Here is a 17,982-nt window from a genome sequence, read left to right on the forward strand (position 1 = left end):
ATTATTAGTAGACATAGGGGGTTGACCTTCATCATCCAAGCAGATCCTTTGAGAAATGTCGAACTCGGAAGTAAGTTAACCAATCTGGTTGCATTAAACTGGATCGCGTGCTGCTTTACCGCATACCCAACACGGAAGTGAATGCTGAGTGGACGTACTGCCTGCAGCAAATGTCTTAAATTACGATGAGAAGATGCACACAAAGAGCAAATGGCAGACATATCATTTTTTAACACATGTAATGGGATGCTTACTAATGAATTTCAGTAGGGGAATAATAGGATTGCTAAATTGGCCAATTTTTGGGAGTTTCTAATGTAGTCGAAAATTGCCCCAAAATGCATTAGTACAAAGCAGATTGTTTTAACAGTTCAACACGACATCCGGAAAACACGTCTGCATAATACCTATACTCGGACCGTTTCCTTTTCAAGCGCAGACTAATCAATTCTATCGAGTCGTTATAATCTGACAATACTGATAGAGCCCGAGCCGTGCGCGTAAACGGTGCGCGCGCCCTGTACTTCAACGCGTCTGGCGTCTCGCTGCTCCACGTTTGAGGATGACGTCAGGAGACCTAGTGGTAAAGAAAAAGCTCCTAGACTTGAGAAACAAACAGACAGCAGAGTACCAATATGAAGACCTGGGACCTTGCTCGGTCCTCTATTGTTTTTGGTAGTTTAATCATTTTCAGCATTTGTACCGTGAATGGTGAGTAATATCTTTAATTCTAAGTAGCCTACATTTTTAGTGCTTTTTTATTTAATGCTCTTTTTTCCCCCATTCGAACTCCGCTAAATACATCGAGTGCCACTGCTTCACTGAAATTAAAATAGGTTGAGCGTAAAATTTGTCATTTAAAATAATTGTACATAGGTTTGCTTTTTTGCAGTAGTTATGGGCATCCCTCTGTTACACCACATTTGACATTGCCTATAATAATATAGCAAACAAAATAAAATTATATTATTACATTACTTCAATAGTGTTTTTTTCTTATTGGGGGATGGAGTTTATTTGTGGTACTGAACATTTCACAGATTTGTACCATCTGTTTACTCTTACTGGCCATGATATCAAAGTAGGATTGAGTTTTGATCAAGTAGGGCTAACAAAAGCCATCTGTCTCGTTTTGTTCAAACTTCTTTTGAATGATCTGTCTTTATTTGTCTTATTCATTAGATCATATTTAGTCTATCCAAATTATTATATTTTGTTAAATGGAACGAAGATGAATTTAATATAAAGTGGACCTCAATAAATGTTTACCATTAGTTAGTGTCACCTAACTCACCTTAATGAGTTTAAAAGGCATTTAAAAACATATTTTTTTATGTTTTGATCATACATGAGTGTCCAAGTACTGTTGTCACAGGCATCCGTTTTAAGAGTCTGAAGATGTTTTTGGTGTATTTAAGACTTTTAAGTGTCTGTGGGTTTTAGAGTCTGAGAGTAGATTTTTTGCTTAGCTATTTCTTATTTTTATAATTATTTTTCTTTTGTCATTTTAATGTCTTACTGTTTGTACAGCACTGTGGTCAACATTGTATTATGTTGTGCTTTATAAATAAATTGGAATTGGAACCATCCAGATGATACGGAGATGCCAGGGCCATTGTGAGGACAAGAACAAATCCACTGCAGAGACACTGTGGGAAGAGATTTGCACTCCTATGGAAAATATGACTCACAAGGGGGTTTGTTTGGCGATACTCTTAGCTCACGAGACGAGATGATGATACATGATATTGGGTTCACGAGATCGAGACAAGGTGATATTTTTGAGAAACACTATATTTAAGAAATCTTCAATGACAAAATATGACTGGAAAAATAGTCTTTTATTTGACTGAAAGTCACAAAATGCCAAAATAATACAGGTGCATTTTACCGATCATTTAACTAATATAGGGCTTTCACTAACAATTATTTTGGTAATCGAGTAATTGGTCAATTATTTTGACATTTAATTAAGCAATTGGTAATTTTTTTTGTGGTAATAAAATAGACCTAACTGACCAATAGCCTTTAAAATGACCTAAAATACATATATATATATATACACTCACCGGCCACTTTATCAGGTACACCTGTCCAACTGCTCGTTAACACTTAATTTCTAAGCAGCCAATCACATGGCGGCAACTCAGTGCATTTAGGCATGTAGACATGGTCAAGACAATCTCCTGCAGTTCAAACCGAGCATCAGTATGGGGAAGAAAGTTGATTTGAGTGACTTTGAACGTGGCATGATTGTTGGTGCCAGAAGGGCTGGTCTGAGTATTTCAGAAACTGCTAATCTGCTGGGATTTTCACGCACAACCATCTCTAGGGTTTACAGAGAATGGTCCGAAAAAGAAAAAACATCCAGTGAGCGGCAGTTCTGTGGGCGGAAATGCCTTGTTGATGCCAGAGGTCAGAGGAGAATGGCCAGACTGGTTCGAGCTGATAGAAGGGCAACAGTGACTGAAATAACCACTCGTTACAACCGAGGTATGCAGCAAAGCATTTGTGAAGCCACAACACGCACAACCTTGAGGCGGATGGGCTACAACAGCAGAAGACTCCACCGGGTACCACTCATCTCCACTACAAATAGGAAAAAGAGGCTACAATTTGCAAGAGCTCACCAAAATTGAACAGTTGAAGACTGGAAAAATGTTGCCTGGTCTGATGAGTCTCGATTTCTGTTGAGACATTCAGATGTTAGAGTCAGAATTTGGCGTAAACAGAATGAGAACATGGAACCATCATGCCTTGTTTCTTGAACATGACAATGAGTTCACTGTACTAAAATGGCCTCCACAGTCACCAGATCTCAACCCAATAGAGCATCTTTGGGATGTGGTGGAACGGGAGATTCGCATCATGGATGTGCAGCCGACAAATCTGCGGCAACTGTGTGATGCCATCATGTCAATATGGACCAAACTCCCTGAGGAATGCTTCCAGCACCTTGTTGAATCTATGCCACGAAGAATTGAGGCAGTTCTGAAGGCAAAAGGGGGTCCAACCCGTTACTAGCATGGGGTACCTAATAAAGTGGCCGGTGAGTGTATATATAATAACAACAAGGCTATAATAATTGATTTCAAAAGTATCAAAAGTAATTTTATGATTTTATTGAACAGCACCATTGTTGTTGTTGTTGTTACACTTTATAGCATGATCAAATCCTTGTTTAATATTGACTAAACGATATTATGCTGCCTTCATGTGCTATCGGAATTATCATAAATAGCCTTCTAGTTTCCTAGTTAAAAAAATGGACATGAATGCCCTCTCGAGTCAAAATTTGAAAGCGATGAGCTCGTAATCACGACTTCAGAAGTGAGAAGTAGGAAATTTACGATAGCGCGTGAAGGTAGTATTAATTGAAAAATGTTTACTTAATCTTTAATATTTGGCCACTTTGCGATAGAAATGCTACAGCCGCTGTCATTTCTTGAACAAGAATATGTGAACATCAAAACAAGCAAACTTAGAGCGAGGGTTTAAACTTTTATTTTGAAATAGCGATTAACAACATTTCCCGTATTTGGAAACATACTGTTGTATTCCCCTTTGTTAGTGCAATTTTAAATTATTTTAATATATCGTGTAGCCTTGGAAAATGATCCAAAAAATAATAATAACGATATAAATAATAAATAATTCTAGTCCATGGGATCCGCCACTTTCGTTATTTATTTAATTTAACCCTAATTTAATTGAGGAATCGTGATGGCCCTACACTAATCATCTTGTAATGAATGTCGCTTCGGTTCTACCTTCTAAATATGAATAATCATAAGCAGCAAAAGACAGAACAATATAATGCAAACACAGTAAATGATTTTGCCACAAACTCAACTTACCATGCCGATATAGCAAGATAGCTTTTAAACTTGACGAGAAATATCGTCACTTTTTAATATCGTGAGATCTCGATTCACGAGTATGGCGAGATCTCGTCATAACTCTCCTACTCAAAACTACAAAACTCTGGAAAGTAAATCTGTGCAAAGTTGTATAAGAAAAGTGCCTTTAATTTCTTGCTCAAGCATATTCAAAGAAGCCCGTCTTAACCTCTACATCTTAATGAGCTCAGAGGGCAAATCTCCCAGCTTCTCAGGAAGCATGTTGTGTAACGTTTCACACATAAACGTGTGCCTAAGAGTATTTCATGTTTTTGCATTCTGTTCATGCCTTTTTTTTTTTATTCCAGCATGTTGTTCAGCCAGAATGAAGCGCAATGAATGTTGTGCTTCCTAAACAGAAGATGAGCAGCATTTAATTGGGCGGCTGTTTTGTTTTATCATTATTGCTTATATTTTGTGCTGCACTCGTGTACATACACACACAGTTATCACAATACAAGCGCTTTTTTATGTTCACTTATGTCATAGAATCTTTCCTATCCTTGAAAAATATACATCTGCTTTCGAAAGTTCAACATGCACATTGGCTATGCTGCTCACATCTCTTATCTTTTGTACTCTCCTGATCCTGTTCAGAAGCGTGAAAAGCGCTTCTTGGTTCTTTTGTATCTCTTGAAGCTTAATATGCAGGACCACTCCGTCCATTGCCAAATTATAAAATAAGAACTAATTCCAGTCTAATCTTTGTAATTCCATTCACTCCTGCTTATGTGTGTCTCTGTAGGAGATTACTGCAAGGTGAACCTGTGTCATAATGGAGGGACGTGTGTGACTGGCATTGGAGAAGATCCCTTTTTCTGCATCTGTGCCGAGGGATTTGCTGGAGATACTTGCAATGCCACTGAGAATGGTCAGAATTTGAAATGTTGTTTATCTGAATTTTACTGGTTTAATCCTCATTTAAATTTCAGATTAGGTTTAAATGGGTCACCCTATTGCCTGTGGAAAACCTTATTGCTCAGAACAAAGGTTGTTCTTTCATAGCTTAGGAGAAGAAATGATTTCGGTTGCTTTTCATTTGAGTAACAACTTTGTCTCAGATACTGTAGATGTCATACAGTTTCAATAAAAAAAATTCAAAATATAAATATGTGGGTAGCATAGCATAGAAGTTGTAAAAAATGGCAAATTTAAACACAGTTTGGAACATTGTTGAGATCTCTGCTGAAACAAGGAGACATGGGCACAAGTCTTCATTTGCTCTCATTTAAATCTCATTGCTGTCTAGGAGAAACAATTAAAGATCACTTTTTTTTCTATGGGTTTGTCCATATTGTGAGACTCAAATCAGAACTTATGCCTGTTTTCCTTAACAGGTCCTTGTAACCCAAACCCATGTAAAAACGATGGCACATGTGAGGTGATCGTTAACGCCAGAAGAGGAGACGTTTTTAATGAGTATGTGTGCAAATGCCAACCTGGGTTTGAAGGTGTACACTGCCAAATCAGTAAGTTTTGTACCACTTATTTCAGATTTACAACAAGCTTTGTCAGTATCTATTGCACTAAATAAAAGCTCTATAATGATCACTCCAATGGGCTAATGAATGGTTTTAGAAGGATGTTTGTATAAAACCTCAAAAGGAAAACTTCAATTGCTGAACTAAACATTTACTAAAACTAAATGATCACACACATTGGGACTTCATAGCAGAACAAATTTCTGTGTAAATATAATAATACTAGTGCATTGAAAGCGACAACTTTATCACAATGATTTGGTGATTTTCTGTTCATGGCCTATGGGTAAGGCTGATTAAGACTCATTTATGCCCAGTTATGCAATACATGGAGTCCATGTAATGCGGTTAATTCATTTTAAGACTTTTCTCCTACATGGCGAATATTCTTGTGGCTGCAAGTCCACAGCAGAGAGACTTCAGTTACTGCATGCTGTATCATTTGTTCCACTTTCATTGGTATAATGTGTATGTATATATGTGTATGTGTATCTTTAATGTGTGGTGCTGTACATACAATGGCACTGGTGTAAACACCAGACACACCCAGGATGTTGAGCAGTCAGTGGTGGACAGGGCGAGCTGTAACCATAGTGAGTTTTAAATAGGCTTTGTTAAAATTTTCCAGTCCACAGTCCCTTTCCATGTATGGTTTTAACTCTTTGCTGCCCGATGTCCACTAGAGTGGACACATCTTTTAAAGCCATTTTAACCATTCAGATTATGCTGATACATCTAAACCACCATCACGCAATGTCAGAATTACCATAATTAAGAGATTCTGACTTGTAAAAAGCATTCACGTCTTCGTAGAATCATAATTACAAATTGTACCACCTAACCACTGCAACATCATGCAGAAACACTCAAAAAATGTCTTCAGAAGTAAAATGTACTTAAGCCATTATTTCATAATATTTAGGTTAATAATTCCTATAATTGACTATTGTTTATGCAAGGATCAATAAACAAAAGACATGCAACACAGTTTAAAGTAGCTAGCACAGAGTTAAATAATTATCCAATGTCTTGTTAAATAAACTACATGTTTATTAAAGGGATAGTTCCCTGAACATGACAAGTCTGTCATCATTTACTCACCCTCAAGGTGTTCCAAATGAGTTTCTTTCTTCTGTTGAACACAAAAGAATATATTTTGAAGAATGCTGGTAACCAAACAGTTGATGGTAGCCATTGACTTACATTGTGTTCTTGTCCAATAAGGCATTTGCATAATGACTGTTATTTGTTACTGTAGTTCAACTTTCCCCTTTATATGGCATTTGGATTTTATTCATGACATAAATTCAAAATGGCTGATGAAAGTAGGGATTTACCAGATACCTCTAAACTCCTCCAAAACAAAATTCCAGTGAACCAAAGCGTAATACATACTATTGCAAAAATAAAAAGGATATTGGTTATTCTCATTCTTAAGTTAGAAATACATTAAGTAAAAAATATATATATATTTAATTAATGCATGCATCAAAGGGTTAAAATGCATGTAAAGTGAAAAATGCTGCTTTTACAGATAGACTAGCAGTAGCACTGGAAGGGCTTTTAAACGCAGCCAGGAATATTTACCACAGGGGCAGCTTCAGTGTAATTAGGCAAGCCTTAATCAACCCAAAGAGGTTTTATACTTAAGAAGAACAGTGCAGTCCAGCCTTTGGTCATTAAGGAGGTTCTAAAATATTTCCATTTAATGTATTTGCCAAATCCAAACAATCAGACACTAAACTAAATCTCATAAAGCTCGTTTGTTTGTTTGTTTGTTTGTTTGAACTATTTGGCTTACTGTTACCATGCTCATGAAAGAAATATCTTTTAGGTCTGTTCAGAATAGATGGTGTTCTAATATTCTAGGAGTTTGGTCATAACTCAAAACAAATTAGTTGTAATTGAGTCCTCAAAACAAGATTGAATATTGTCTGGCTGCACTGTGTGTGTGCGTGCGCCGAATGTTTGTCCAGGCTTTGGGCAGAGTGATGTTTTTTTGTGCTCTGCAATCCTCTTAACAGTTTAGGAACAAAACGACTTCTGTTGTTGGGATGAAAATATGGTGTATGTCTAATTATAGCTATTCTGTCATTTTCTGATCAAAATTGTAAAAAACAAAAATAATCTCTGCTAGAATGATTTGGATGTTAGTTTCGTAATACTTTTCCAAAAAGACCAAAAGTGGTAAAAAGCAGCCCACTAAATAATATACACTAACACAGTTGTTCAAAAGTTCGGGGTTGGTTAGATTGTTTTTAATGCTTTGAAAAAAAAGCTGCATTTATTTGACTAAAAATACAGTAAAACCTGTAATATTGTTAATATGTTTAAAATAAATTTCAGTATTAATATATTTTTGAATATATTTTATTCCTCAGCATCATTACTCCAGTCTTCAGAGTCACATGATCCTTCAGAAATCATTCTAATATGCTGATTTACTGATACATTATAAATGCCTTTACTGTCACTTTTGATCAATTTAATGCATACTTAATAAGTGAATAAAAGTATCTATTTCTTAAAAAAAAAATATATATATATATATATATATATATATATATATATATATATATATATATATATATATATATATATATATATATATATATATATATATATATATATATATATATATATATATATATATATATATATATATATAAACTTTAGACCTTAAACTTTTGAACAGTAATGTACACAGCAAAAAACTTATATTTTATACCATTTGCCATATTTTTCTGAGAGAATTTTGCCCCTTAGTGGGGATTTATGATAACTGCAATAAGCCAGTTTATGGGAATAGACAAGGGCTGTGTCCTAAATCGCATACTCTCTTGGGTAGATACTTATTTTAAACAAGTAATAACTTCACGACCACTAAAAAAGTATGTTCTATATAGTATAAATATGTGTTATATGAATGTAATCTGAATGTACTACATTCGCCATGCCCATGTTGTCATTATCACGTGGCCTACCGGCGTCAGTTATACGTCGCTTCACTAGGCTACCATTTATAAATCATCTCCCGTGGCCTCATGGGATAGTAAAGTGTACATCGTATGCACACTTCAGAATCTTGCCGGAAGAAGTAGGTCATCCAGGTACTTTTTTCCTACTCTTTTATGAGTACTGTGAATTCGGATACTGTATACTTCTTTTGTGACATACTGCTTTTCACCTATTGTAGGGAAGTATGCGATTTCGGATGCAGCCAAGGAGTATTGCCAAACATAGGGCTATAGCTGGCGTGTGAGTGTGTATACAGTACTTTGGAATAAAGTCCTGTGTCATAATGTGTACCTAGCAGACAACATCCAAATAATGGTCCACCACATAATGTTAGAGACAGTGGAACCAGGGAGTCAAAAGCTCAATGTGAATATCTCGATAACTTTTGACACATCTCTTCATCATTTTGCAATTTTGTAGATGTTGTGACCTTAAAGCAGGAATCTGCTACAGTATTTCTGACTCTCTGACATCTTCAATTAGACATCTCTCATTAGAAATCTATACCAAAAAATGTTACAGCATGTCTGCTGGCAAGCGACATTTATTGTGTTTTTCAGTCCAATTTAGCATCCTGCACAGTGTTTAATTTCAGCAATTGTGCTGTAGCTGCAGTTTGCAGCAGTTTGCAGCAGACGGGACTTGGACCATCCCACCCTTTGCTCCACACAGAACTCTCTGTCCCCTTAGAGTAAAATTCGAGATCCTGCAAGCACCTGCGTGAGCATTGTACCACCAAACACCTCAGTCACCACACTAATAATTATACATCCTTCAGCTGCAGTTACATGACACCTCCCTTCCTCTGCAGAGAAGCATCCCGTTACAGCATGTCCAACTTACTGTTTAAGTTATAATCACATTGACATGGCTGTATTATTTTTGTTGTTCTTACACAGATGTGAATGACTGTGAAAACCAACCTTGTAAGAATGGAGGCCTGTGTCGTGATCTGGATGGCGACTACACCTGCCAGTGTCCTTCTCCATATGTTGGGAAGCAATGTCAGCTACGTGAGTTTTTATATATTTAGTTTCTAAGAGGTCATTTAATTCTGAGTGTCATAATATACGTTTTAGAGTGCCTTTTCGCTGACCCTGAGTTTTGAGGGTTTGATTACAAATTCCAGAGTAGGCTATCTGAGGTATAGCTGCTTAACGACTGTAGTAAGTCAGGTAGCAATAAGCCGTACAACAGGAAGAGAATATAAAGTAGAATTCATGCCCTGTTACCCACACCATATTTTATGATGCAGGCTGTACATATGTATTGGGGATGGAGGAAGGAGGAATCGTAGAGTCCCAGATCTCGGCTTCCTCTGTACACTCTGGCATTCTTGGGCTGCAGCACTGGGGACCGGAGCTTGCGCGACTCAACAACCAGGGAATTGTCAACGCTTGGAGCTCGGCACCCCAAGACAAGAACCCCTGGATTGAGGTTTGTCAATCAGCCCTTTGATTGAAGCTTTATTTATTTTTTTGCCTCTTTAGAAGTAAGAAAAAAAACGAATTTCCAAAAACAATTATACTTTTGAGAATTTATTGAAACTTTATTTAAGTGATAGAATTGTTTTCAAACTTTTTATTAAAAATGTTACTTATGATATTATGTATAATACCAAAAAATCTATAAAAAAAAGATATGCTTTATAGTGGCTGAATTTATTGGATCTGTATTCACTAAATTCTTCTATTCAAGTGCCTCATATCTTAAACACAAATTGAAGCAATTCCTTGTAAAATACAAAAACAATTTTTAAATGTTTACTAACAAATGCAAACCATATGTTTCAATTGGATTTCTTAAATGTTTTTAAATGGCATTTCTGGTGTACCACACCAGGAAGAGATTTTTTTTATAGTATAGTTTTACTGTTTTATTCAAAGTATTAACTTAATTTTACAGCCATCCTATGCATTTGTTGCTTGCAAAGTAAATAAATGTGTTTATGGCCTGTTCACATCAAGAACGATAACTATAAAGATAACTGTAATGATTACTATTTTACTGTCCACAGCCATGGGAATGGACTATAATGTTCTGTTTATTATAAGCGTGTGCTGCAGTTTTGCTCGAGCTCTTTTGAAGTTGACTGAATTCGGATTAGCTGTCAATGGCTTTGCTATTCATTAGCTTTAAAAAAAAAAGGAAAAGTTGGGAAAAAAAATCCCCAAAATCTTTGTTCTTGCCCAAGGTGACGTTTCGAGCCAAATGGCTCTCCATCAGACAATCAACTCATAAACTGATAAGCCCATATACACCATAGAACTACATCATATGATCAACCACATGACAAAAAACTAAAAAATTAAAATCAATATAAACTCAACACAAGGGCAACAAACATACTACTCTCACATAACTAGAATAAAAGTGAAAACATAAATTAACTGAAAACAATAAACAATAAAAAGAATACCCGACTACTAAAGAAAATATACCAACAAAAAACACAAAATAATACAATAAATCCAGGCAAAAATATTCTTTGTTATTAGGTTGTTGGGGATTGCCCCACTGAATGTCAGTTCTTTAATGGTCTTAACCACTTCAGTACTCTGATCAGGGAGTAGGGATCATCATATCTTTTCCACCTTTTAATTTATGTGCAGGGTTTCACCATTTGAACATATTAATTATGCATTGGAGGTAGTTTCTGCAAATAACTAAATGTTAAACATACATGCCCACATACTGTTGTGATAAACAGTACATTACCAATTAAACAATCTCAACAGCTCTCTCAAAGTGTGTTTAGCAGAATAAGAGACAAGTAAACAGAATATAAAAAATCATATAAACAACTTAAGGTACATTATACAGGGTCCTCATTATGGTATTAAAGTATAATAAATATAGAATATCTTATAAAGATGCATAACCATAGTTAAACGAGGTATGGCCAATATTAGCAAGATAAGCCACGATGCTAGCGGCACTTTCACGGGCGTTTCACATGACAAGTCAAGTCACCTTTATTTTTATTGCGCTTTTTACAATACAGATTGTATCAAAGCAGCTTCACAGTGATTACATGAAAATAATGCAACAAAGTTTGTTTCTAGATACATAAACTAATATACATAAAGATCGCGAAACACCCTCGACTTACAGGCTTAATGTTAGAAATAAACTCAGCAGTATAAACATCCAGGATTAAAAATATAAGTCAGGAAATAAACTCACTTCGTCAATAACTTTTGTCCTGCACTCAGAGATGCTGCACGGGTGGAAAAAATGCGTCATATTCGGACAGCTCTCCTTTCTATATGTATTAAGTTTTCTACATACTACACCCTTAAAATATAGAATACAGCAGTAGATAATACTTAAAGCTCCAGTCCGTAACTTTTTTAAGTTAAAAATAATCCAAAATAATTATATTAAAAAAAACTTATTCTGCCAGTGGTCAAAACTATCTGCTTGCCATAGCTAGATTCAAAACGGTTAGCTTGTAATAATGATTTTAATTCCAGTGGTACTGGTGGGTTTCCGCGGGAAATTCGAGCATGTCTTTGCGTCATGACGTCACACCCGTACACATAAAGAAGGAGTTTCGGCTAGCCGGCTATACTGCGCGTGACGAGATGTTTAGATGTATAGGCTTTTCTCGCAGCACTTTACATGATTAAACTTATGGCATCCAGAAAGATCCAAACAACAATCATCAGTCAACTGGAGATTCAGCAGTTATAAAACCCAAAAGACTTCGTACTTCGGATTTAAGGTGGCTAGAGAAAGAGAAAGAAACCGTCTCATGCGAACACAAGGATTTAAACATCGGCGGGGCTTTTGAAAAGTGCGTGAACTCCGTGTTTTGAAGGGGTTCAAAACGGAAAAAGAGACGGCTTTTTTCTGCTGAACAAGTAAGACATTTCAATAGTTCAATCGTGTAACAGTACGTTTTCTTAATTCACACAGTTATGGAGTTTCCTTTGTTGTGCCTTTCTCGTTTTGCTATTATGGAGAATATGAATTCTGAACTACACAGGTAACCATAAAACACATTAAATTTAACATTAGTCACGCTATGCTGATGTGATGTTGTTAACATGAATTTGAGAACAAAGTAGGCTATAATTTGCACGGTTGCTGTAAATCGCGTTGATTAAATCTAACGAAGCTTATCATGTCGAATGCTTTTTCCCCCTTAGTTGGTCAGAACAAAAATGGATGTTACTTACTTGTTCAGAAGACATTTTCTTATGAAAATTCTTATGTTGGTCAAACTTTCAAAAAGTGAATCTGTGATTCTGTATGCCAGTATCCACACAGCGCGGTGACTGACAGCAGCACTCGCCTCAAAGCACTGTGTTCATCCGCGCTGTTTCATGCCGATTTACAACCCACGTAAAGATGATAATTCCGCGAATCACTGCAGTTACAGATTTCGAACAGACAGATGGCGACAAAGAGGAAAAGTTACGGACTGGAGCTTTAAAGACATACAATGTAAAGAATTCACAACAAGGTGATAATGTGTTCAAAATTGAAATCCAATATGCTTCACGTTTTAAAAGCAAATTGTTAATATCACCCCGTCTCATAGTAATTTGACTGCTTCAATGCCAATATATTGCAGTCTAGAAACCAAATGTCTCAACTTAAAAAAAGTGTTGTGCTGCTGGACTTCTAGGGTTATGATGCCTGATAGCACTTCAATGTTTGGCAATACGAATTTTAAGCTGTCCGCTTGTTTTGCCCACATATCAAAGTCCACAAGGGCAATGCAACATGACATTAGCTGTTTTACTTAAAATCGTTCCTCAGATCTTAATTTTCCCTGTATATGAATGATTTAAAGTTTGTGTTTTATGCGTAAAAATAGATTGTTGACAACCTCCACACTTACAGTTACCAGAAGGTATATTAGGCATACTCAAAAAAAAAAAAAAAAATGTGTTGGGTGAGGAACAGATAAATCAGTTCTTACTAGCATACTGCGTAGATTTGGAGGTCTCTTAGACCACATGAGGTGATTTTGCAACAATTAATTGCAGATTGGGGTCACTCTCAACAATGTACCAGTATTTCTGAATTATACCTTCAATGTATTAATTTGCCAATGGAGAGTTTTGGATAAAGCAATTAACTCGCTGTTCTTTACATTTAGATCTCTTGACCAGGCAATCTTGAGAAGAGTTACTAAAACGTTCTACAGCAGATTGAAACCACTCCTCATTGTAAGCTCTCTGCCTGAACCTGTCTGCCAAGATCTCTGCTTGATGTTGATAATCCTAATCTCTATTACAGATTCTAAGAATGCGGGTAAATTGGGAGATATGTAGGGAAGACTTAAGAGGAACAGGGTGATACGATGACCCATAGCATGTTACGGTCAGTGGGGTTACTATATCAAGCCCAGCTTCAGTGAGAATAACATTTACATCTAAAAAATGTATTTGATCCTGCTGGATCCATCTTAAATGTCAATGTAATCACTGTTTATATTAACAAGGCTATGAAACTCTGAGATTCTGTGGCACTCTAAATGAAGAAAATATCATCAATGTAACGCTTCCACAACACAATAAATTTAGATTTATTGAAATTTAATGAAATTTAGAAAATTAGATACTTGATTGTATACACAAACTGTTCTTCCAACAGCCCACAAAATAAAGATGAAAAAACTATATATATATATATATTTCATGTTCTCACCACAGTTGATGTTTCAAGCCAAGTGGCTCTTCGTCAGACAATGAACACAATGTACACTGATAAGCCCATATACACCATAGAACTACATCGCATGATCAACCAGATGAAAAAATAGACTCAATATAATGGTAACAAACATATCACTTAACTAAAATAAAAGTTAAACCTTCAATTAACTAAAAACAATAAATATATCAATCGACATAACTGTTCATGTCAAAACACAGCTGTGTATTGATATTACACAACTGTGCACATATCAATAAACATAACTGTTCATCAGCTGGAAAAATCCTTCTGAAAGTGATTCCTCAGGGTTTTTACTGAGACAAATATTCATCATGCTATAGAGAAGTGTTTCCCAAACCTGTTCCTGGAGACTTCCTCCTCTTGATTTTCTAATTTTAGATTGACATGCAGAAGAAGATGCGTCTCACTGGAATTATCACCCAAGGAGCCAGCCGCATGGGGACAGCTGAGTTTGTCAAGGTTTTTAAGGTGGCATCCAGCTTTGATGGCAAAACATACACAGTGTACAGAGCGGATGGCCAGAGAAAAGACAGAGTAAGAAATACAACTTTATCAATACAGCTTAAAGCTATTATCATTCCCTGACTCAGTATTTTTTCAGGTGTTTATGGGAAATACAGATAATGATGGAACAAAGACAAACATGTTTGACCCTCCCATTGTGGCCCAGTATATTCGCATCATTCCTGTGGTGTGCCGTAAAGCTTGTACTCTCCGGATGGAACTTGTGGGCTGCGAGCTTAATGGTAAATTCAGTTGAGTTAACTATGAATCACTGTTTTTATATGAATCACTTTTTTCATATTTACTCATTCTTAGCATTTAGCACTCTCATTTTCCCTAACATGACAGTGCAGTCCAGCACAATCGGTTGCACTGATCCACTGGGCATGAAGTCCCGTCTCATCTCCGACGTGCAGCTTACAGCATCTAGTATTTTCCGTACTTGGGGTATAGATGCCTTTACCTGGTATCCCCACTACGCTCGCCTGGACAAGCAAGGCAAGACTAACGCTTGGGCGGCGGCAAACAACAATCGCTCAGAGTGGCTCCAGGTGAGACTGTGTGATGACGTGTCTAGTTTTTAGAAAGCTGTTTTGATTTTCTGTTGTTTCCCTTTTCATCAAAAAGTAGGGGAGTGGTGGATTTATTCCTTGAAATCATTGAAATCGCAATTGCTAAAGAATCATAACAGGAAATGCATAGATCTACCTAAAGACAAGAATAACTGTCTAAATTAGCTAACGCTATTCCATTATTTTTCTTATTTAACATCAAGTAACTGTGGACCATAGTCTGACGTTTGCCTCTGATGTTTAATGTGTTTTTTCTCATGTCACAGCTGGATTTGGAGAAACCTAAAAGAATCACAGGCATCATCACTCAGGGAGCAAAAGACTTTGGAGTTGTGCAGTTTGTTTCAGCCTTTAAGCTCGCTTACAGTAATGACGGACAAACATGGAGCATTGTGAAGGATCAAATAACGAGAACAGATAAGGTTACAGTGACGACAATATCTCTGCTTTATTTATATACTGCTGTTAAACTGTTCTCCTGTTTATTTATTTATATTTTTTATATTTTTAATCGGTAAGTAATTATTAAATTGATCAAATGTGACAGTAAAGACGTTTATAATGTTACAAAGATTTCTATTTTTGAAATAGAAGTTTCTATTAAATTCTATTTTCTATATATCTTTTGAGCTTTCTATTCATCAGAGAATCTTGAAAAAAATCTTTAAAGATAAATATTGATAATAATAATAAATCAGCAAATTAGAGTGATTTCTGAAGGATTATGAGACACTGAAAACTGGAGTAATGATGCTGAAAATGCAGCTTTTCCATCACAGGAATAAATGACACTTAAAAACATAGAATTTATTTTGAATTGTAATAATATTACAGAATATTCATGTTTTTACTGTATTTTTGTTCAATTACATTAAATAGTTATTGTAGGGTGCAGTATCGCATGCTGCCTCTCATACTTTTTTGTTTATTGGGTACAGTGAATATTAGGATTACATTGTCAATGAACTCCCAGCTTTCCATGTTGGGATCTGGATACTAAGAGGAAATTAAATAATTTTCAAACTACTAACTCCACTTAAATTATGTTCCTTTATCAAGTCATTATTTTAACAGAATTCTAAAATTGAACAAAAGCCTCAAAGCACACAAATATTACATTTAGTTATGTTCATTTCATCTGACTAATTGAAATGTTTTTTTTTTTGTTTTTTTTTCCTGTAGATTTTCCAAGGCAACATTGACAACAACACATACAAAAAGAACTTGTTTGAGCCTCCGTTCTTTGCACGATTTGTGCGGTTTCTGCCCTGGGAGTGGCACGAGCGGATAACTCTACGCATGGAGCTGCTGGGCTGTGATGATTAGTCTGCACTGCTTTTGCCTGAAGTGTGTCTGCTGGTTATAGCTGATGATTTGTTTCAATATACATTAGCTTCAATTGTTGCTCTGTATTTTATTGTATTGATGTCATTCTTTTAATGTACTTTTGAAGGGTTCAGTTGATCTAATTTTTAACGCCTTTTGGCACAACTTCAATTTTAGGAAATCACATTTTAAGCAAGTTTCAGAGAACATTACAAAATTTGAAAAGCAGAAACCTTAAATGAAAAAGGAGACTAATTGTAATGCTTTACTAAAATTGTTAGTCCCACAACCAATGAACATTCTTGTATTTCAAAATGGATGTCCTGATTTATAATGAAATATACAAACTATAAGTAAATATCTTTTACTGTTATTCCTTATCTTTGGCCACCAAGGTGAGAAAACCTATCCATGAAGCAACCTACCTGCTTCCACCTGTCTTAAATATGACATCCCACTAGTGCTAATGTCCAATAGTTGACCTTATTCTGCCTTTTAGCACACAGAGGAAAAAGGTCAACTTGTAATTTTCTGTAAACACACAAATACGGTCTACAATATTTTTTCTGAACTAATCTCGACTGTCTGGAGTACATTTATATACAGTATGGTTCTGTTAGAAACAGTGCTGTAAATTAGAAATGAATTGAAAACACTCCAGGAAAATGTTATTGTTGAAATGTCATGTTAAGAGAATGGCTCACATCAATTGACTTGTTTGCACTGCAGTTGCTCTACACTTTATACTACAGTTTATACATTTTATAACTCAATGTGAGTCAATGTAAACAACCAAATTGGAATAGAATTGTACAACTGCAAATATTGAGTATATTTTGTAAAACACGTTGTCTTTAACAATATTAATAAATATGTTAAATATTTCTGCTTCTCCTTGTTTGTGGCTCAAACTGAGGAAGATTTTCAACATGTGCTTTTTCAGAAATAAATATTTGTGTGAGACTAGGTGGTCTTTTAATCTCAAAATAATAGATTCTGAAATAAAAGATTCTTAGATGTGTAGCTTTGGATTCCCTTCTCTAAGTTCTCTAAAAGCATGGGGTGTATTGCTACATTATGTGTGTGATCGTACATTACGAAGTGTGATCTATGTCTTTTCAACACCTGGGGCCAGTTGCATAAATGTTAAGAACAAATCTGACCATTTAAATTGTGCAACTGACTAATGGAATCAGAAAGCAGTAATACATGTGTTTAAAAGCATGTGCTTTTTATTAAATAAAACTTTATTTATTTATGAATATCATGTCCCTGGACTAGTAATAGCAATATTCTTTTTATATTTATTAGTTGTGTTAAAATAGCAGTAAATATTTTTAAAACAGCAGTATTATTATAAATACATTTAGTGTTTAGTTAGTATATTATAGATATTGGTCGGTGCACGTCAATTTGCAAATGTGCTGTTTTGGCAATTTAATATTCTGCCATTTGTAGACAACAAAAATACCAGAGTCGATGTCATGC

The 17,982-nt window shown here is 35.6% G+C and overlaps 1 protein-coding gene across 1 annotated transcript; it reads left to right on the forward strand.

The window, feature by feature from the left end:
* Positions 1–549: 549 nt before the first annotated feature.
* Positions 550–17,457, forward strand: mfge8a (milk fat globule EGF and factor V/VIII domain containing a). Its single transcript, XM_056242282.1, has 10 exons — positions 550–711; positions 4,645–4,770; positions 5,237–5,368; positions 9,298–9,411; positions 9,654–9,835; positions 14,471–14,626; positions 14,694–14,838; positions 14,945–15,147; positions 15,435–15,590; positions 16,351–17,457. The coding sequence occupies exons 1-10, from the start codon at positions 636–638 to the stop codon at positions 16,492–16,494; spliced, it is 1,434 nt and encodes a 477-aa protein (XP_056098257.1). The 5' UTR covers positions 550–635; the 3' UTR covers positions 16,495–17,457.
* The last annotated feature ends 525 nt before the right edge of the window (positions 17,458–17,982 follow it).

The sequence above is a fragment of the Rhinichthys klamathensis genome, unplaced genomic scaffold (genome assembly GCF_029890125.1).
Source record: "Rhinichthys klamathensis goyatoka isolate OS25496 unplaced genomic scaffold, OSU_Roscu_1.1 h1tg000022l_1, whole genome shotgun sequence".
In the NCBI taxonomy this organism is placed as follows: domain Eukaryota; kingdom Metazoa; phylum Chordata; class Actinopteri; order Cypriniformes; family Leuciscidae; genus Rhinichthys; species Rhinichthys klamathensis.